The sequence below is a fragment of the Chrysochloris asiatica genome, unplaced genomic scaffold, assembly GCF_000296735.1.
Source record: "Chrysochloris asiatica unplaced genomic scaffold, ChrAsi1.0 scaffold00147, whole genome shotgun sequence".
Classification (NCBI taxonomy): Eukaryota; Metazoa; Chordata; class Mammalia; order Afrosoricida; family Chrysochloridae; genus Chrysochloris; species Chrysochloris asiatica.
The window spans coordinates 5,518,082-5,541,282 of NW_006408665.1; the positions used below are offsets into that span (position 1 = coordinate 5,518,082).

The following is a 23,201-nucleotide window of genomic DNA, read 5'->3' on the forward strand; positions in this document are numbered from 1 at the left end:
CTTATCAATGGAGAAAAGATTGAAGTTGTCAAGGACTTCATTCTTCTTGGATCAATTATCAACACTCATGGAAGCAGCAGTTAAGAAATCAAATGACGTATTGCATTAGGCAAATCTGCTGCATATGACCTTTTTTAAGTGCTGAAGAGCAAAGATATTAGCTTGAGGACTAAGGTGTGCCTGACCCAAGCCATGGTATTTTCAATAACCTCATATATATGTGAAAGCTGAACAGTGAATAAGGAAGACTGTAGAAGAATTGATGCATTTAAGTTATGGTGTTGGAGGAGAATATTGAAAGTGCCATGGGCTGCCAAATAAGTGTAGCCAGAGTGCTCCTTGGAGGCCAGGATGGTCAAACTTCATTTCTCATACTTGGGACAGATTGTCAGGGAGCAGTCTCTGGAGAAGGATGTCATGTTTGGTAAGGTGGAGGGTCAGAAAGAAAGAGGAAGACCCCCAGCAAGATGGATTGGCAAAGCGGCAGCATCGATGGGCTCAAGAACGGCAACAATTGTCAGATAGGCACAGGACCGGGCAGTGTTTCATTCTGTTGTGCATAGGGTTGCTAGGAGTCGGTACAGACTCAATGGCACCTAACAACAACAAACAGAAACTGGTACTAATTGATCTTGCAAAGGCCTTTTTCTCAATCCCGTTCCTGGTACCAGCTGCATGAATACTCTCTTTTATGAAAATCAACACAAGGATAGTCCTTATGAGTTGGAGTTGTAGCTATTACAACTGTTTGAACTCTCCAACATGTTATGTCCTTCCATAGTCCTTGATAACAATCACTACTCCTCCTTTCTCCCAAGTCCCAGAGTTCTGGAACACGCTGCAATGTTCCACAAAATTCACAACTGCTAAAAGAATGGCTCACAAAATTATGGAGACTGGCAAGTCGTGAATCCATTCTTCTGAGACCAGTGTGCAGGTCTAACAAAAGGTTGTTGATGAATGAGGCTGCAGGATCTGGCGAATCAGGTCGGGCAAAAGTCTCATAAACTGGAGGTCATGAACTCAATGCAAGATCCACGACAAGAGAGAGCAAGCTTTTCCAAAGCAGTCTTATAAACTGAAGTTAGACCATGCCCAAAGGTAAACTAAGGGTTGTGACTGGAGTCACACCCTTTACTAAGGTGGGGGAATTCGTAATACTTAGATTCACTGTAACTCTTACTCCTTAGCCCCACCTTAGTGTTTACTCCTCAGCAATGTATTTAAAAAATGGGTCCATAATCACAAGCATAAAAGCGAGGGTTTGCAATATATCACAAAATGGGGAAATTTGGCTAGCAGGCCATAATAAATAATTAGTGCCCTACAATAGCCATTGATGCCCTCATTTACCTCCATGTATATCTCTTCTTTGGAGTTCTGTTGTGGTTCTGAGGGATAAAGCACTGTGGGATAAGGTCTGTTTGAACAGCAAGGTCAGTGGTTCAAACTGTTCACCAGTTGTTCCTTGGAAACCCTATACAACGTAGGTATGAGTAGAAACCAACTCGATGGCACTTAACAACAACATTTGTCTTCTTGGAGTTCTGGTGTGGCACTGTAAGATAAGCACTGGGCGGCAAGACCAGTCTGAATTGCAAAGTCAAATTTTCAAATCCACCAGTCTCTCGGAAACCCCATATAGGATCTCTATGAGTTTCAACTGACTCAAAGACACTTAACAACAACATATCTCTTCTTGGGGGTCCTGGTGTGACACTGTAGGATAAGCACTGGACTGCTAACCAAAAGGTCAGGGGTTCAAACTCAGCAGCCGATCTTCAGAAACCCTATACAGGTTCTCTGTGTGTAGGAACTCACTAGACGACACTTCACAACAAACCCAACCTATCTTTTCTTAATATAGGCTGACATCAGATATTTCTTAACAGATTCATTCTGTAACCAGAAACCTTCATTTAAATGTTAGGTTGGACCTCATCATAGCAACGCATCCTGCCTATTACGTCAGAAAGCTGCATTATGCTTTCAAGTTGTTATGCTATAATCCTCCACCAAGACTTAGTTACACCAGTGCCATCCCTCTGCAGAGATGTTTATACTGCTCCAGTATGCTGCCCTCTGATTCACTGCATCAAGTTATATCAATGCATCAAGATGCCTTTCTTGATGCAGATAATTATTTTTGGTGGCAGAAAAATATTTCTGAATTGAAAAGACCAGAGCTTCTGAGCATAATTAAATAAACTAATTTTCTTAAATGACACAAAAGGGTTTCAAGAACCTGTGTTATTTCTGGGCTCTTCATAGTGACTTTAAAGGAAATGGAATGAACCATTTCAGATTAATGAACCCATCTGTCTTTGAAATTATCAGTTTTTTCTTTTATTAGGAAATGTGAAATTAGGTAGAACTCAGCTGCAAAACATAAGAGAAAAGGAGGAGGAAAAGGCTGACAATATGAAGCAGTACTTAATTATTTCAATACAGGCAATTAATCATTTATGTATACTTTTTTTTTTTTTTTAAAGCAGGGAACTGGAAAGATGGTGTTTGTTATCGTGGAACTAACCCTCAGTTTTTAATCTTTAGTAAAATTTCATCTTTGTAGAAAACTTTGTTACTCTTTCCATTAAGTTCAGTCCCCTCTCCATCTCTTAGAACTCTTATTTTGAAGTCATAATAATTCTTTAAATTATCCAACTTAAAAAAAAAAAAAAAAAGTCCTGTTATTTTAAAGGACCAAATAATCATCATTTTGCACTTTGGCTTTACCTTTAAATATGATGTGAATGTGGACTTAAGTACTCCAATCATTTGATATTTTTTGAACTACAAGAAGAACCCTGATGAAGTTGTGGTTAACATGGAACCCATCACAGGCTCTGCGGGGAGAAAGATGGGGCAATCGGTTTCTATAAAAATTTAGTCTTGGCTACCCTTTAGAGACTCTAAGACTCGAATGGATACAACAGCAATTATTTCGTTTTGGTTTTAAGCACCCTAAGGACAGGATTCCAAGTATACATTTATAATAAAAGTTTTCAAAAAGTACTTTTTTGAATAAGCGCACCCATTTTATAAAGCTTTAGGTACAAAGAGTTCATATTCCTCAAAAAATCTCATTCTTAGATCTCGCCCTCAAATGCACTGACTTCTGGGGCAGCTTTTTTGTTTCTTAATTCTTCACCAAGCCTCTCCTGCATTTAATTTTGTTGCATTGCTTGTTGACGAATGAATGCTCTCATGTGCAGCAATCTTCCACATTTTCAGCTTCACTAGGGTTCCCCGAAGCCCCAACCCAAGTCCTGCAGCTTGATTCCCTAGCTTCCTGCCTCCATTGCCGCACATAGAGGGATTTATAAATTTCCTTCCATGGTACTTTCCTGTTCCCTGGCAGAGGGGAGGACCACTGGCCTTGTTCTTCAAGTTTGAACAGGTCAGGAGAGTACATGTGACTGGATAGCGAGGGGGTAAGCTAGAGAAGGACGCGGGCGGTTTCCTTTGTAGTCCGGCAGGCCTAGGGTGGACTGGAGCCTGGAGGTGAGAGGGAGGCGTGAGAGAGGCGCGCTACACCTCCGCGGGCAATTCAGATGGGGAGTTTTCATCGGGATAGCAGATAGCTTCTTCCAAGAGGCATGACGGGTGGTGGTTGTGGGCGGTGGAGTCGTTCCGACTCTTAGCTACCCTGTATAGGGTTTCTGAGTCTACAAAGCGGCTGATAGTTTCCAACTGCTGACTTTGAGGTTACCAACTCAATTCGTAACAACAACACTAAGACTTTTGGGGTCTGAGCGAATCTCCTGGACGCTGGGCTGGGCGCGGCAGGCGCAGCAGGAGCGGGCGGGGAGGGGCGGGACGGGACGGGGGCGGTTCTGCGCAGCCGAGTATCCTGCGGGCTCTGGGGACATCCTGGACCGAGGCGTGGCCCGAGACCCTGAGCGGCTTCTGGTTAGTCGAAACCAGAATCGGCTGCATTTCTCCCTAGCCGCTCTGAGCAACTTCTCCCAACTAGAATTCAGTCGGCATATTGCATCTGCTGGAAAAGACTCCCCGAGGGAAAGCATCTGCTCCACCTGCTTCTCCTGAACGTGGTGGGTTTGCCTAGGGCTACACAGTCGCCAGAGTAACTCAGCCCGCTGGAGGAGAGGACTGGAAAGTGTCTGAAAAGTTTACTCAGAATCCGCACAGGGTATCGGCAGCCATCTAGGTGCGGCTCCTGAGCTCCAAGGCCCCAGTGGGTGGCTGCGTTAGTTTCCAGCAGGAACTTAGCCTTTTTTGGTCTACAGCCGCCTGTGTTCCGAGTCTTATTTCCAGAGCGCCTTGGTGCGACCTACTCCGTGCAAGCCTTTGATTTCTGTTCCGCAGTATCCCAGTCAGCCGCAGTGCCCGCCCTGAGCACTCCGCAAAGAGCTGCGTCTGGAAGAGAGGTCGCTGGAAGGACTAGGGTCAGAGTTGTCATTTGGCTCAGCATCCATGTTTCTATCATGGCTAACAGGACTAGGGGCTGGGATGGTCTTCCTGCACTTCGTGCAGAAACTCCTGTTCCCTTACTTTTGGCAAGACTTCAGGTACCTGCTGAAGGTGGTACGCTATGGAATTCAATTGGAGATATACAAAATGAGAGGCGACTTGGTTACAGTGCTAGACAAGTTCTTGAGTCATGCTAAAAGGCAGCCCCACAAACCGTTCATCATCTATGAGGGAGAAATCTACACCTATCAAGATGTGGACAAAAGGAGTAATAAAGTGGCCAATGTCTTCCTGAAGCATTCCACCCTGAAAAGGGGGGACACTGTGGCCCTACTGATGAGCAACGAGCCTGATTTTGTCCACGTTTGGTTCGGGCTGGCCAAGCTGGGCTGTGTGGTAGCCTTTCTCAACTCCAACATCCGCTCCAAATCCCTCCTGCATTGCATCCATAGCTGTGAACCCAAGGCCCTGGTGGTGAGCCCAGGTAGAATATGGGGTTATTGCACGTGTTTTCAGGCTCTGCCTTCCTGCCCTGTCCTCCTATTTTTGTTAGAATGGTTATCAATTAATGGTCTGGGTGCTTGATAAAGTGTGCATGTTAAGGTTATAATATGTTGTTGTTGTGAAATGCCGTCGAGTTGGTTCCAAACCATAGCGATCCTATATAGGGTTTCTGAGGAGCAGCTGATGAGCTTTGCTGTCTGGCACGTTAACCCACAACGCCACACCAGGACTCCAAAGGTTATATAATGGTTCAAAAATGCCATTACTGTGTGTGTTGTTAAGTGCTGTCGAGTCATTTCTGACTCGTAATGAACCTGTGTAGGGTTTCTGAGGAGCAGCTGTTGAGTGTGAACTGCAGACATCCTGGTTCGCAGTCCAAAACTGATCCTACAGCGCCACACCAGGAGTTAGAAAATATCAAGGTTGTGTATGTAAAATTTTATGAAATCTTTTCTTCCTGCTCTTTTGGGAAGGGACACTTTTCTCATTGGTACTTCAGTGTTTTCAAGAACACGGAAAGCTGTAACATTGCAAGTTCTAAATTTGATCAATGGTGACCAAATATTGATGAATAGAAAGTTACCTTGATTTCTTTGTGGAGTATCTACCTGACTTTATAGTTAGACTGTCGAAGTTGACTGTGTTTACATCACAATTATGTTTAGTTTGAAATACCGTGTTGTTGTTATTGTTGTTGTTAAGTGCGGTCCAGTCAATTCTGACTCATGTTAAGTGCTGTCCAGTTGGTTCTGACCCATAGCGACCCTGTATAGTGTTCCCGAGGAACGGATGGTGAGCTTGAACCGCCGGCCTTCTGGTTCAAACCGACTTTGCAGTACAGTGCATTAGCCACAGCACCACACCGGGACTCCAACTCTGTATAGGGTTCCCAAGGAGCGGCTAATGAACGTGAACGTCGAAACTTGTGGTTCAGACTGACCTTGTAGTTCCAGTGCTTTATCCTACAGCACCTTATTTACACTCATTATGAAGAAAAGTCTTCAGTGCTTTGTTTAACATTTTTAAAAGTTCCTAGGAAAATGAGTTGTTAACAAATGAAATTGAATTATTAAAAATGTTATTTATTTGGTATAATGTAAATGAGAATCCTGGTGAGGCACTATAGGATAAGCACTCCACCACAAGGTCAGTTTGAACCACAAGGTCTGTAGTTCAAATCCACCAACTCCTTGGAAACCCTATATAGGGTTGCTAGGAGTCGTAATCTACTTGAAGGCACTTAACAACAACAACAAATGGTTCAGTGTATTCTTGTTATATGGGGAGGGCTAGGACCATTGTGAAAATATTTAAGTATTTTGGAATAATGTTGTTTTAAGTGCGAACAAGTCATCTTTGTGGAGCATACAGCCTCATCTTTCTTCTGAGGAGCAGCTGCTGGACTTGAACTGTGCACCTTGTGGTTCTTATTCCAGCGCTTATCACGGGGAACCAGATATATAAAAATCCATTACTGTCAATTTTGACTCATAGTGACCTTGTAGGACAAAGTAGAACTGTCCCTTAGAGTTTCCAAGTCTTTACAGAAGCTGTTTCTCACTTGGGGCAGCTGATGACTCCAGGGATCCTTAGTAGATATGAACTGATATCTAAAGAGGTTTTAGATTCACAGAGCAATGTGGAAAAATAATCACTTTTGTATACCATTGATCCCTAATGTATAGAACATTCTAGATAACATTTATCAGATTATATTTGTACATCACATGAAAATGAATTAGGCAGCAAACAGAAAAAGGCTAGTTGTTAAAAACTATCACTGTTTCTAACTCCTTTTGTCCTTCCAGCTCAACTGTGACCTAACAAAGTAGCAAAATGTTTACCCTTAATCACCGATTTTATCTAATTTAAGATACAAGAGTTGAGGAACCAGAAAGCCTCCTTTGTGTACTTTTTGCCCATTCTTTCACTCAACAGTTATAGCTTCCAAGACTGAATTTTAGGCTCTCACCTTGGAATGAGGCTAAGTGATGTGATACATTTTCAGCGCACAGTAGCAATGAGTAGAAAAAAAATCACAAAAAACAACTAGTCACACAGCTTTTTGATAACTTTAGAGAAACAATGTTTACCAGGGGAAGCATTGTATAAGAGGAAAGTAAAAATGTGAATGCATCGGGGAAAAGTGTCACTGTTTATCTCTGGGTGTACTGACATTTTATCACACTTCTTACATTATTACTCATTCTAATTTATATTGCTGAATATCTAGAGTAAATGTAAATCCTAAATTATGCAAATGTAAATCCTAAAAATGTAAATCCTAAAAATTGATAAAGCCACAAACTGTCTTTACAGAGCAAACTAAGAGGTCCGCAGTACTCCTGAATATATTTCTCTGGTCATGATGTTAAGGCAAACCTGCAAAGCATCCCATAACCTTTCTCCTGAGGGATTTCTCTTAAATTACACCGGACTAGTTACCTTTCAAAATAGAGCACTCAAATTTGCTACTGACTGAATTGTTGCTTAATTAGAACCAATTACTTTTGCTGTTTTACTTCAGCCTACTCTCACTTTACTTGCCAAATACTAATTGCATTGTTTCCTTGTTTATGTTTTTAGCACCAATAGTATGATTGTATGAAGAGCCACTTTGGGATACTGGATTTTTAAGCCAAAACCATTTAATCTATTTGATCTATAAGGAATGAACTTTGAAATTTGCTGATCATTCTTTTTAGAGTATCTCCAAAGCATATAAATTATATCTGGTTTTCAAAGATGGGACAATTATATTTTGATCAATTAGTAAGTTTGTCTTTTGGTAAGATATGGCACAAATCAAATTACTCAGTGTTTAAAACTCTAGTTTCAAATGTTATATTCTTGTCATTTTTAATCTAATCTGTGATATATGTTTGTGTGTGTGTAGCTTTTAGAACCCTAAAGTTCTGATTTCCTACATTCTCACTGGGCATTATTAAATCATAGTATCTCCAGGGAGAATGTACTTAGGTGGAGGTGGAGACAGGAGTCAAGTTTAGGTAGAGAGAAACCAGACAGACCTGGACTTCATTTGTAATCAGCCATTCTTATTTGAAATCCTGGTATGGTGCTGTAGGATAAGCACTGGAATGTACAGTCAGTTTGAACCACAAGGTTGGTAGTTCAAACTCACCACCTGACTCTCACAAATCCTACACAGCGTCACTGGGTCAGAACTGACTTGAAGGCACTTAACAAAACAAAACAAAACAAAACTCCTTACTTAAGTGATATAGATAAAATTATTATTTGGGTCTCATTTTACTTTATTTGTTAAATGTTGATAATATCATCTGCTTCGTAGTGTAATTCTTAGGAATAAATGACAGCTTTTACAAAGTGGCCAGTATAGTGATTGATATGAACTAACTAGATCCCTGGTGAATTGAAATAATTGCTACTATTATTATAGAGTCATCCTGGGACTGCTAATAGGGAATCTCATTTGGATTTTACTGCTACAACTTAATTTGGTGTTACTCATAAGAAAGACTAATAAATAGTATATTTGGAGTAGGACAAAAGTACTATTTTTCAGAAATTGTGTAGAACCAATTGAAAGCAGGTTTTATAGCGAGGCCAGATAGTATCTATAGTGATAGGTGAAGTTTCGATCATGGCAGATAGCTGTTGACTCTGTTTTCAGGAACGTGGAAAAGGACAAGCATCAGCTAAACCACTTGGTGACTGTTATTCTTGTGTTGTCATGAACAATAATAGAAACAGTTAACAACTGTTTGCTCAAGGCTGGCTGTACATAATGAACTTGCAGTGATTTTGAGGAGGTGAGGTTCAATAATATATCCTGGAAGGATATATAACTCAAACCCTTGTCTAATATGCATTACTGAACTCTATAAACAAACCTCAATTTATTGTAACTTGTTTTATCCTGCTTAGCAGATATTGTATATTTTACAAATTGAAGGGTTGTGGCAACCCTGCATTGAGCAAGTCTATTCATGTTATTAAGGAGCTCTGGTAGCGTAGTGGTTACGAATTGGGCCACGAACCTTAAGGTCAGCGGTTCGAAACTACCAGCCGCTCCGCGGGAGAAAGATGAGGCTTTCTACTCCCGTAAAGATTTACACCCTCGGAAACCCTGTACAGGGTCGCTATGGGTCGGAACCGACTCGACGGCACTTAACAACAACAACATTCATGTTATTATCCAATAGTGTATGCTCACTGTTACATTTTGCTTAGTCTCACAATACTTTTAAATATTTTCATAATGCTATCGCATTCTTTATAGACTACAGTATAGGATAAAAACAACTTTTATATGCAATAAGAAACCAAAAAATTCAAGTGACGTGCTTTATTGCAATATTCACTTTATTGTGGTGGTCTGGAATTGAACTCACGATATCTTTGAAGCTATGCCTATGTACTTGGACTATGTATCCAGTTGCTTCTGAGGCCATTAATCATATTTTGATAAAGTTGTGAAAACAATGTACATTCAAATTGTATGAAAATTGTTTTTTTAAATGTTGCCAATATTATCATTAGGTTTTCCACATATGGTGGTGGTAGTTGTGTGCCTACCTTGTGGTTGAAACCAACCTTGCCATCTAGTGCTCATCCTACAGTGCCACACCAAAAACATTAAAAAGTATATAAGATGAGTATTCCCTACCCTTATAGTCTGAAGACTCAACAGACTTGCAAAGAAGTCTAGTATCTGTGCAGTTTGGTTTAGAAGATGTGTCAGGTGGTCGCCCAAATTTCAGTGTTTACTAAAAATTAAAATGTTTTAAGTTAAACCTAGTCTTTTCCCCACTTTCAATTCTGACATTACCAGTAGCGTCTGCTTCCAAGATTCTCTACTGATTTATACCTTTCTCTTAGAACAAAAACAAAATGTTGGAATGCTTGTATATTACTTTAAAAAATTGTATATAATTATTTATAAATGCTTTGACACATTTAGTTATCACCAACATTGTTATCATCATAACAACAGTAATTCCCTTCCATTTTTAGAGAACTTTTTTTATTTTTTAATGTTTTATTGTGAATTATGTGATAATTTACATGGGAGAACATTAGTTTTACATTCATCCTATCGTATATCATTTCATTGCCATGGTTACATTTCCAAGAGGAGAAGCACTCTTTATATTTTTAACCAAGTGGACATGCAGAAATTAGTCAAGCACTGGAAATGAGGCCTATATACTACAGAAAACACTACTTTGAATTGCTTTAAAAAGATGTGTTTTACTTTCTGATGAGTCTCTGTAGTGTATTTTGTGTAGAGGGCTTTGCTCTATGATTACCCTTTTAAATTTTCACTACTTTGTCATTGATGCCACATGCCATTGTGGTCTCATTTGAATAACAGGAGAGGCCTTCAAAAAGTTCATGGAAAATGGAATGAAAATATAGTAGAATTTTTCCATGAACTTTAAAAATTCCCCTTGGAATTATTTATTGTTACTAGGAAATGTGTTGGAAATAAAAATGTCAAATGAGACATTTTAACATTTGTTTCCTTACACTATTTTGCTTATAATGACTATACAGCACTCCCCAAGATCTAGGGACAGCTGAGAATAAAAACCCATAAACACTCATACAAACGTGTGCGTGTATGCAATCAGAGTGGTTAACAAAATGATTTTAGGGAAGAATATGTTATTGTTAGTGAAAGATTTGTGTTCTGCCATGTATCAATTTTTTATCTTGTTTTTAAAGAACTTTGATACTTTAAGTGAGGAATGGAGTGGAGTCCCAACTCACTTCTGCCTATGTTGTTTTTGTTAAGTGCCGTCAACACAGTTCTGACTTATTAAGACCCTGTATGGGGTTTCCAAGGAGTTGCTAGTGGGTTTGAACAACTAACCATATGATTAGCAGAACAGTGCTTATCCTAAAGTGCCAATCCAGGACTCCCTTGTAAAAAGGAAGACTTTGAAACAGAACGAACTAAAATCCTCAGAAACAGTGGATCTGGATTGCATTTCTGTTATTCAGATGGTCTTCTCTCCCTCCTGGTATCTGATTTTCTCTTTTCAGTCCTTAGCTCTTTATTTAATGAATTTGAGGGCACTAAGCAATATTAGGAATCCTGGTATGTTACTGTGGGTTAATTCACTGGACTGAAAAGTCAGTTTGAACCACAAGTTCGGCAATTCAAGCTCACCAGACACTCCTCAGAAACCCTATACAGGATCACTATGGGTCAGAACTGACTTAGAGACACTTAATAATAACAAAACAAGTAATATTAAGAATAATCATGATCATACCAAATCCAAGCCAACCCCACTGCCATTGATTCAATTCTGACTCCGAGCAAACCCTGAGTAGGGTTTCCGAGACTGTGCATTTTTACAGGAGCAGACAGCCTCTTTCTTGCTCAGAGTGGCTGATGGATTTGAATTACCTACTTAAAGGTTAGGAGCCCAACCCACAACACCACAAGTGCTCTTATAAAAAAGAATAGTAATGAAAATAATTATAATAAAATGGCCAACATTTACTGAAAACTGATTATGTGTCAGGCACTATAGTGAATGCTTTGCATATATAATTTAATTCTTCCAACAACTGTTTAAATTGCAGTCATTATTTTAGATGGATTGGAGACTCAGAGAAGGGACAAGTAACTTTTCTAAGACCAGACAACTGACAAGTGACAGAGGCAGTATTTGAATCTAGATGGGATCTGATCAACAACCTACAGTATAAGAAGTCAATCCAGAATTCTAATATTTTGCAGATGATATGTGTTTTTAAAAGGAGTCCTGAAAATTGAAAAGGAATGGGAAGGTGGATGGAATGGAAATAGGAATCCTAGGGAGGAAGTGGGTAACTGTTGTTACATGGAGGGGATTGCAATCATTGAGATGAAACAAAGTGTATGATTTGTTGAATGTAAAGCTGATGTCTGTAAACCTTCACTCAATTCACAATAAAAAGTTAAAAAAAAAAAAAGTCCTCTAGAGTAGTTACACTCTGACACTCATGGGATCACTATGAGTTGGAATTAAAGGCAACTGGTTCATTAAGCACCTACTGCTGTGGAGTTGATTCTGACTGATAGCAAACCCATTAGACGAAGTAAAACTGGTGCATAGAGTTTGTAACTCTGTAAAACTCTTCTTTCTTTCCTGTCTTTATAATGACCTTAACTTTCTTCCACTGTGATGTTCTTGATCCCACAACTTTTTAGTCTTGATCATTAATGTTTAGTGCATCATATCTGTTCTTAATTCAGATGGGATATGTTCAAAGTTAGACTTTGACTTTCATGGACTTGTAATAATTTTCTTCAGCTTCAGCCTGAACTTGCATATAAGCAACTCATGGTCTGTTCCACACTCTGCTAGAAGAACAAATAAATCTGTGTTAGAAGAAGTACAGCCGGAATGCTCCTTAGAAGCAAGGATGGTGAGATTTGTCTCCTACAGTGAACATGTTGTTAGTAGGGGCCAGTCCCTGGAGAAGAAAATTGTGCTTGGAAAAGTGGATGGTCAGCGAAAAAGAGAACCCTCAACAGAATGGATTGACACAGTGGTAGCACCAATGCGTTCAAACATAGTGGGTACACTCCACAGCCCAATTATGAAGGAATGTTTGCAGCTGTTTCTTCTTATTTTCATTTCCCTCCCCATGGCAAATGAAAGTCATGAATGATTTCCTCCATTTTTGTCATTAAAGTCAGCTGTACTTTGAGGAAGCATCTCTTCCCCAGTCATATTTAAGTGCTTTCCAACCTGAGGGACTCATTGTTGGCTCTCTGTCAGACAATGTCCTGCTGGTATTGGTATTCATAAGGTTTTCTGTTGTGCATATCATCGCAGTGAGTCAGAACCGACTTGATGGCACCTAACAACAACAAATAAAAAACATAGAAGAATTGATGCATTTGAGTTATGGTGTTAGAGGAGAATATTAAAAGTGCCATGAAGTATAGCTAGAATGGTCCTTAGAAGCCATGATGGCCAGATACTGTCATTCCTGCTTCAGACATATCAGGAGGAACTAGTCCATGGAGAAGGACATCATGCTTGTGAAAGTGGAGGGTCTGCAAAAAACAGGAAGACTCCCCAATAAGATGGATTGGCACAGTGGCAGCAGCAGTGGGCTCAAGGGTAGCAAGGATTGTGAGGTTGGTGCAGACTGGACAGTGTTATGTTTTGTTATGCATAAGGTCGCTATGAATCAGAACTGACTTGATGGCACCTAAACAGCAACAGGAAGCCTAAAAATACTTTATGAAGGTTTTACTCTTTAGTGAAGTTGACTGCCTTTAAAATTTGTAGAACTCTTGTTGGCTGTATTTCTTCCAAAACAGAGTTGTTTTTTGTTCTAGGAGTCTATGGTACTTTCAATATTCTTCACTAATATCATAATTCAAATGTATCAATTCATGTCAGGTCCTCCTTATTCATTATCCAACTTTCACATACACATGCGAGATTAAAAATAGTTTCACTTAAACAGTTGCTCTTTTGTTATACTTGCAGTAGGTACTTTTTGAAAGAAGTATCACTCTTCCTCTCCGAAGCCTGAATTTCAATCTAGTCTGTTGGTCCTGTCAGGACATGTAAGTTCTTTGGACCTGATTCTTCAGTTCTTAGCAGGCTTTTCTACTGCTCTGACTTCATCTTGCTTGACTTTGGATCTTCTCAGACCTTGGGTCCACCTACTCTGATGGTGGATTGATTCTTATCAGTCCGCCCTCACCTGTCCCATCATAAGGCCCTCCTAGGCACGATGAATCTTACTGACTTTTCTGGAAGGCATTCTTATTTTTCATTTGGCTTCAAAGGTTTGAAGTGAGTTGGGAAGAGTTTGGCATTGATAAAAGATGGTGGTGGTGGTGGTTGTGTGATATTGAGTTGGTTCTGACTCATAGCAACCCTGTATAGAGTTTTCCAGACTATAGATCTTTAAGGGATTGGAAAGCCTCATCTTTTTCTCGAAGAGCCACTGGTGGTGGATTTCTACTGCTGACCTTGCAACTAGCAGCCCAAGGAGTAACCCTAGACTACCAGTGCTCCTTTGATAAAAAGATAAGACCATTCAATAGCAACTTTGCACAACCAGCTATTTATGGGGGCAGATGCTTTGACAGTCATTTGCAGGGAGTAGTCTCCCACAACAGAATGTTTTCTGGTGGCATTTGGCAGCAAGGAGAATCAGAAGGGGGAGGGGGTATGAAACCCCCAGAAAAGAGGGCACTGAAATGGCAGAAATCTTGCATGTCTGTAAGTGATGCCCCCCTGCATTAAGTTGGGGAGATGCTGAGTCACAGAGCTCTAAAGGCAGTAGTAGCACCTTAGGGCCCTTACAACTACAGACATTCCTCACTTTATTGTGCTTCACTTTATTGCGTGTCACAAATACTGCATGTTTTTACAAATTGAAGGTTTGTGGTACACAATGCTATGTCGAGTAAGTCTATAGGCACCATTTTTCCAACAGTATGTGCTCACTTGGCGTCACATTTGGTAATACCCATGATATCTCAAACTTTTCCATAATGCTGTCGACTCATTTTATGGTAATGGTCTTGAACCCAACCTGCACTATCACCAAGGTATGTCCGTGCAGGGTTTTATCTTACCGAGGTGTCCTGGTGTAGTGCTGTGGGTTAATGTGCCAGACTGCAAAGTTGTTTGAACTGCAAGGTTGGCAGTTCAAGCTCACCAACTGCTCCTCGGAAACCCTATATAGGGTCACTATGGGTCAGAACTGCCTCAATGGCACTTCACAACAACAACAAGGAGTCCTGGTGTGGTACTGTAGGATACGAACTGAACTGATAACCACAAGATAAGTGTTTCAAGTCCACCAACAGCTACTCAGAAACCCAATACAAGAATTCTACGAACCAGAACTGACTCTCTGGCACTTAACAGTAGCAAGGCTAATAGACGGTGGATATAGTTTAGTGGGACATATAAAGCTGATAGCATCTAAGTAGATACAAATTGGCTTCATTTGGTTATTTTTAAATAATTAAATGCATAGAAGTTTTAGTTTGGTGCCGGTAGGGTTTTTGATCTATCAGACCTCAGTTTAGTTGTTGTTGTTAAGTGTTGTCAAGTCAGTTCCGACCCATAGTAGTGACCCTGTGCAGGGTTTCCTAGGAGTGGCTGTTGAGCTTGCACCACTGACTTTATAGCTCAGTATGACTCTGTAGTCCAATATGCTATGAAGAAGTAAACTTGCAGTCGATACATAGAAGCCATTTTGGGCTAATTTATATAACTAGGTTTTATCCTTGTTTGTGGGTGTCCTATATGGCATAGTAGGATAAGCACTAGGCCTCAAGGTCAATTTGAAACTGCAAGGTGACAATAGAGAAAAAGGGAGTCCCTTAATCTCATTTGACTTTTGGTTTTGAAATGATGTGTAATTCACAATGTCCCTGTAATTACAGAAAGGTTAACGAATTCTCCCAAATATATTACATTAAGTAGAACTCTACAGCAACAGACATCACTTTTTGGAATAAATGTTGAGTTATATTGAAAGGAGAATGTCTAGTGTAGTATCCTGAGTTTACATGCAAAGGAGAATATAAAGAATCGAGTGTTAAAACTAGGAAACAAGTGATATATAATTGAGATAATAAAATTAGGGGGAAAAAAAGATATATAGAATCTAGATAATGGAGTTCCCTAAATTCCAATTGACTTGACCTGTTCACATTGATTCAGTCAAGTGATGATCAGATTTCCCTTTTAATAGGCCCTGTTGAAACAGAACTGTAAAATGACTGACATTATTCATCCAACTTAAGAAGGAAATCAGTGTTACATTTACATTTGTGTCTGTTGCAACTGGCTTCTATTTCAAGTACACACATAAACAAAGATGAGCTAAATGGTCTGAGACTTATGTTGTGTTTACTTGTCTCCAAACCTTTTTTTTTTTTTTTTTTAGATTTGCTTGGAATTGTAGAAGAAATCCTCATAAGCCTCCCAGAAAACATTACTGTTTGGGGGATGAAAGATTCTGTTCCACAAGGTGTAATTTCACTCAAAGAAAAACTGAGCACAGCATCTGAAGAGCCTATACCACACAGATACCATGGTGCCTCAAGCCTCAAGTCTAATTATCTGTATATTTTCACATCAGGAACAACAGGTATGACCAACTTCTCCCTAAGAATTTAAAAAGAGTGTAAAGTATTTGCAAAGTAGGTGTTAGGCAACTTTCTGTCAGATGTAATTATTAAACATCTGACAAAGTATGCATATAAAATGTCAGCTTCTTAAATCCTAGACCTTTCAAACTGCCTTGAAAAGTTAATTGCTTAATCTTTGTAAGTCACCATGTTCACATGAGTTCTGCCTCTTTTAAAAGATGTCCTAAAAAGTTCGTTGGTATAAAGGGTAGGAGTTCCAGGGTGGCACAAATGGTTAAGCACTGGGCTACTAAGTGAAACCTGTATGGTGTGAACTCACAGAGAGGCACTTTAGAAGACTGAACTGCCCATCTACTTTTGTAAGATCACAGCCATGGGTCCTTTTGCCAAGTCCTGGGTGTCTGCTCTTCCTCCTCTCTCCTCTCCCAGCAGCTGACCTGGGGACCCCAGTAAGAAGTCAGGATCATGTTCTGTCACAAGCTGACAGCCTTCAACTACCATAACCTTACTGACTTTAACTGTAAAGGTGAAACAGAGTTTAGGAATTTTATTGTTTGCCTTAAAGACCAGAAAATCACACACTACAAGATTGAAGACAGAGGGAATTTAAAAAACACCCACAGCAGTGATTGGCCCAGCTTCTTTGAAACATATCTCATAGATATTAACTGTCCTTTCAAGATTCAAAATCCACAGGAAGCATTTGACTGGCTTCTTGGCTTAGCTGCTAGACTTGAATATGGAGATAATGCTGGAAAAAGACTCAGTACCAGATTTAATACAAAACAATGCTTATAAAACAACTAAAACTGCAGAGCCATTAATCAATTTGAATGTAAATAATCCTGATTTTAAGGCTGGGGTAAAATGGCTTTGGCAAACCTTCATATTCAATATAATGATGATTGCCTGATAATATTAAAGGCAATTCGCACAGAATGCTGTTGCTAATATCAAATAAAAGAGGGCTTATCTGTTGCATTAGACAAGCATAATCTTAGTTTTGACACAGGAGATGCAGTTCTTGATGAAGCTGCTCAAATCCAGTGATTGCTGCTTATAAAATAACTCAAAGAGAGTTGCAGACAAAAATTAATGAAGCTGTGGTAGCTGTTCAGTCCATTGCAGATTCACAGATTGGGAAAAATTGGAAGATGAATATTTCAGGATTTCAGTGTCTCATAGTACAGTTGGGGACTATGTACATTTCTGGCATGTGTTTGGAGATCTAATGTCATATTTTCAAAGGGAGGAATCCCAGAAAATTGACTGTTCTAAAGATTTACCATCATTGGTTTTAAGAATAAAATATAGGGAGAACAATCATTGCTTTCTAGAATAAAATATATAGAGAACAATATAAAACAATATAAAATAGAGAGAGAACATCATTGCTTTCTAGAATAAAATATAGAGAGAACAATATAAAAACTGACCTTTGACTGTCAGCTCATATTGAAAAGTTCAAATAAAAAAAAAACAAAAAAAAAAAAAAAAAAATGAACAAGCAAACTACTGACTAAAAGCTTTGTATGCCGAGTAAAACTTGTTACTGCCTAGGATATTTTGTTGGGGAATCCATGATTTTTACTTACAGGCTATTCAGACTTCTCAGGCAGGAATTTTGAAGGACAAAAGTCTACCTATGATGTCTTTGTAGCCAAGTGTTAGAAAGCACTCAAAAAATTATGTTAACTTTCTCTTATATTCCTCTGATTTTTTTCAACCTCGATTCTTCCTGGTGCTTCCAGAGGGTCATCTTCTCCATAAAATAAACCTCAGCTCTTCTGGAGGAAGGATGCAATCTAGAGCTCTAATTACTTCGTACATAGATTTTCCCAAGCTCTTTACTTATAGGTCTACATTTATTGCCTACTCTCTCATTATATGATATGCCCGTTTCGGAGCCTTTCTTGGATTCTCAGAGGGCAATTCCGCTTTCTTAAGGGTATCACCATAAGTTTCAGCTTCTTGGGTTGACTCTGAGTTATTACTCCTATCCATATTCTTTTCTAAAATTTTGCTACTGCCATCTCCATTTCCATAATTTTTGTCTGCTAACTTCTACTTCTATTTAGTATTCTTTGTGTTTGGTTAGATAACTTCAAGAATTTATATGAAAGACCCTTTATCCCTGTACAAAATAGCCACTCATTCACCTGCTGATTTAAGTAGTGACCACCATCACCAATGGCCAATGCATTTACTTAAATTTATGTTGAACACATGTGTGTCAGAGCAGAACTGTACTCTACATGGTTTTCAGTAGTAACTTTTTCAGAAGAAAATTGGCAGTTTTTTCTTCCAAGATGTTTTTGGGTGGACTAGAACCTCCAACTTTTTGGTTAGCAACTGAGCCTATTAACCATATGTACCACTCAGGGGTTCCTCTATAAGTAAAGGGAGGAAAATGAGATCTCTGCCTAATGTAGCTGTGCTTGAGAGCCAGCTACCACCACCATCTAACCTTGCATTTCCTTTTGGTTCTTTTACTTCCCTTTTATGAATTATGTTACTTTATAAGAATCCCTACTTTCCACCTCGGAATATTTTTTTTTCTCTTTGGTTACGTTACCAATATTGAGTCCTGGTGTGGCACTGTAAGATAAGTACTGGATTGCTAAACATAAGGTTGGTGGTTCAAACCCACCAGTCGCTCCTCAGAAATCCCTGTAAGGGATCATTCTGAGTCAGAACAGATTCTACTGCACTTAACTTGTTACCATTGCCTTTGGTATTATCAATTCTTCCTACTGCCTCTTAATCCTCTTAGACAGCCCAATAGCCCACTCAGAGTTAGAGACATCAAGTTTCAATGTCAGGAATTCTTGAAAGTTTAGAAGAGTGAAGGATTTCAGAGACAGCATGTCCTTTCCTGCCTTAAAAGAAATGAAATTAAAGTTGAGATGGGTTACTATGGCTTCATGAATTTGAGAAAGGCCAGGACCATAATTACCAAGGTTTCTGCACTACTGGACTTCACAATTACTTTAATATGTTAATGTAATTTCTGAAATTTTAAGAGTGAAATTTAGAATTCATATTTCTTTTATTCATTTCTTCCTATTCTTCTTTCCTTCTTTCAAACCCTAAGAACCTTTAGTAAATTTCAATTTCCAGAGAAGCTGGTATTTATTGTCTTCTATAGCATAGTGGTTACGAATTGGGCTGCAAACTGCAAGGTCAGCAGTTCGAAACTACCACCTGTTCCACGGGAGAAAGATTAAGGCTTTCTGATGCTGTAAAGATTTACAGCCTCGGAAACCCTGTACAGGGTCGCTATGAGTCAGAACCAACTCCATGGCACATAACAACAACAACATAAAAAAATTGAGTTCCTAGACAGTATGTAAGTCAATGAGATCTTTATTCACATAAGCACGTAGGTGGAGAATAACTAGATAAAATATTCCATCCCCCCACACACACACACACACTTTTTTTGTTCTTGACAAGCTTCCACTTGAAAAGTTAAAGTTGAGTTTGCATGAAATACAAGAACGTACACGTAGTTGAAAATAAGAAACTGGATTTACACAGGTAGGAACTTCTATAAAGCAGGACAAGTATAAATATTTGTTCCTCTAGATGTGAGAAAAATATTACATTCTCAGCAATCAAGGCTAAAATGCTAACTCAACATATCAGTACATGATGTTGGGGAGAAAGTCTGGAGAAATTCTCTATGCATGTGGATGACAGTAAAATCTCAGTAGATTTTACCTTTCAGAAATTGCCACCGAGACACCTTTTTGAGTAGATGAATGAGCCTTAGTTAGCATAATGAGCACAGTGATGTACACTTTATGTATGAGATCACATCAGGTCCAGTTAATGAAAATGGAGCACATATTTAATTTTAATATTCAAGCAAGTGCACAATAAGGTGGACTTTAAGCTTAGCTTAGTAAGCTAGTTACTCTTGAAACAATTCTGACTCATGGTGTATCAGAGTACAATGTACTCCATGGGGTTTTTTTTTGTACTTTACTGACTGCTACTCATCATTCCTTATCTATTTACTTGTTTCCTAGACATCTAATGAATTTTCCTTGTCAACATAGCACTTCATAATGCAAAACAACTTTATCGATGAGGTAGATGAAACAGGATATGACTAACATGCTGTCTAAACAAATAACATTAATTTCAAGGTATAATGCTGTTCATTGGTAAGGAATTTAGGTAGAATCGTATGAAATTGCTGATGTTCAACCATAAAAATAGTTATTTGACATGGGTCACCCTATTATATATTACTGGATGAATTTATTATGTTGATACTATAAATACTGATTATGAGGGGGCTTCAAAAGTTCAGGGGGAAAAATCCATGATCTTTTAATTCTGGTTTTCTATGAACCTTTTGAAGCCTCCTTGTATATGAAAACATTTAAACTAACAAGAGTAAGTAATAACAATAGTAGGTGTCTTAGTTACCATGTGTTGATATAACATAAATACCACGAGTGGGTGGCTTCAACAAACAGAAATGTATTTTCTCACAGTTAAGAGGCTAGAAATCTGAATTCAAGGTGTCAGCCCTTGGGGAAGAGTCTCTCGTTGTCAGCTGTGGGGGAAGGTCCTTGTCTTTTCAGTTTGTTTCCTGGTTCCTTGGAGATCTCTGTGTGGATTCTCTCATACTCAAGACAGAATCCACATTTGTATTACAGTTACAGTTGTAACTGTCCAGTGGAAAATTTTTATTTAAAATATAATTTAGTTTAGATTGTGATTTGCATCAGTTTGGTTGTACATATTCAGATTTGGAGCATTTTGCTCATTCTTAAAGCACAAAAAAAACTACGTAATTTTTAAATTTTGGTCTTTCTGGATGTATCTAGGATTGTAGAAACAGAAGTAACTCACTGGTGCATGCCCCCCTTATAAGATGCACTGATATATTTTGTCTCATTTATTGTTGTACTTGAGATCAACCTTGTTGTCGTTAAGTGCCACTGTGCTGCTTCCAACTCACAGTGATCCTGTATAGGGTTTCCAAGGAGAGACTGGTGAATTTGAACCACCAACCTTGTGGTTCAAATAACCTTATGGTCTAGTGCTTATTCTGTAGTGCCACACCAGGACTTCAATATCAACATAGCCTTCCTTTTTATTACTTACACACACACACACACACACATATATATATATATATATTTTTTTTTCTTTTCTTTTCTTTTTATTCCAGGTCTTCCTAAAGCTGCTGTGATCACTCAGTTGCAGGCTATAAAGGGTTCTGCTGGATTGTGGGCATTTGGTTGTACAGCTGATGATATCATTTATATACCCCTCCCTCTTTATCATAGTTCGGGATCTCTTCTGGGAATTGGTGGATGTATTGAGTTAGGTAAGTTTTGATTTTCTTTTTGATAAATTTTTTAAATGTCTAGTAACGATAATTTGTGATCATTACATTTGAAACCTTTCTATAGAATTCAGAATGCTTCTATGCATATTATATATTTGTAACATAATATTTATTTAAGGGAGACATTTTTATGGCATGATTCAGTGTGTTTCTGAAGTGGGAAAAGCACTTCCCTGGGATATTTGTTATTTGATTTATTGTATATGGTGTGTGCCATTACATGTGAGTTTCTCACTTCCCAGTTCCTGCTAATTTTTTACTTAATTTTACCTAATTTTCTTACTTAATTCTTGCTGTCAAGAGTTTAAGAAGTAGTAGTTCCTTGCTGTTGCTCTTAAGTGTAGACGAGTTGGTTCCAACCCACAGGAACCCTGTATAGGGCTTCCAAGGGGCTGCTGGTGAGTTTGAACCAACAACCTTGTGGTCCAGCATCACAGGAGATGAAAATCATTTATAATGTGTGGCATCCTTATGTACAGAGAACAATATTCTAAACAGTATCCCCAAAACCAATAAACTGACTCCACTGGGCATTTCTTGCAGTCTGTTTCATTGAAGGAGTTCTGGTGTGGTGCAATGGGTTAAAGTGTTAGACTGCGAAGTCAGTTTGAACCACAAGGTCGGTGGTTCAATCTTACCAGCTGCTCATTAGAAACCCTATACAAGGTTGCTATGGGTTAGAATTGACTCAACAGCATTTAACAACAACAACAGCAATTTCATTGAAAGCCAGAGTCATAACACAACAATGCAGATCAGTGATGGAATTTCTCTGATAGTTCAGAAAACAAGGCCCAATAAAGGAGTTTTCTGATAATTTCCTTTGATCCAAGATAGAGCTTGGGACATCTGGAGGAGTAAATCAATTCACTGCTTTTATACAATCTTCCATAAAAATCAGGTATCATCAGCAGAATGCTTCAAGGTGACATTCTCTGATAAACAAAAGGAGAATGAGTATCCTGGTGTCGGTTATAGCTCACTACAGGCTACTGATATGATCAACATTCCCCAACAATATGAAAAAGCTCTGGGATACAGAACACCTGGCACAATATTAGGTTAGTTAGGCCATATCCAAGTAAGAAGGGTTCTGAATCTAATCACTTCTAGCTATAAAAAGAACAGATTAAATATAGAGATATTCACACACAGGGGAGGACAGATACATGAGAATCACAAAGGAGCCAATTATTCTCCAGGGCTACTGATAAGAAAGGAATCTACCTGTAGCCTCCCAAACTCTGAAAAATAAATTTCTTTAATGCTACCAACTGATGGTACTTTGTGTTATGGTTACGCTTGTTATTGTTATTGTTATGTGCCATGGAGTCGTTCTGACTCATAGCAACCCTGTACAGGGTAACTAAAATAGGGAGGGAATGTATAAGATGTTTTTATGAAAATTAAGGATCTCAACAAGTCTCTAGCATAAATGGATGAACTCTAAACTGTTATATGAAAATTGACCAGGAGAGAATATCATCTCAAAGAACTTACCTGGTGAATACATTTATTCGAGACTATGTTAAGGTAATTATGGCCTAGACATCTTTAAAGAGGACATTAATACACAGTGACTAGTGCTTCTAAGAAATTATTATTTTTGAGCAACATAGTTTTATGATGGATTTATCTACAAGGATGAATTAATTGATAATTATATACCTTTTAAAGTAAATAGTTTGAATTAGTTATTATGAGCCTAACTAATTTAGGCTCATATTAATTTAGAAGGAGCACTGGTAGCATTGTTGTTGTTGTTGTTGT

General features: G+C 38.7%; 1 protein-coding gene and 1 pseudogene across 1 annotated transcript in view; both read left to right on the top strand.

The window, feature by feature from the left end:
• Positions 1 to 4,437: 4,437 nt before the first annotated feature.
• The window catches only part of SLC27A6 (solute carrier family 27 (fatty acid transporter), member 6), an 82,579-nt gene continuing 63,815 nt past the window's right edge, over positions 4,438 to 23,201 (top strand). Inside the window, exons 1-3 of the mRNA XM_006870681.1 lie at positions 4,438 to 4,918; positions 15,856 to 16,059; positions 21,252 to 21,410. Of these exons, the coding sequence (XP_006870743.1) occupies positions 4,438 to 4,918; positions 15,856 to 16,059; positions 21,252 to 21,410 (844 nt within the window). The remainder of the gene's footprint in view (positions 4,919 to 15,855; positions 16,060 to 21,251; positions 21,411 to 23,201) is intronic.
• On the top strand, positions 16,526 to 17,218 carry LOC102825668 (annotated as a pseudogene).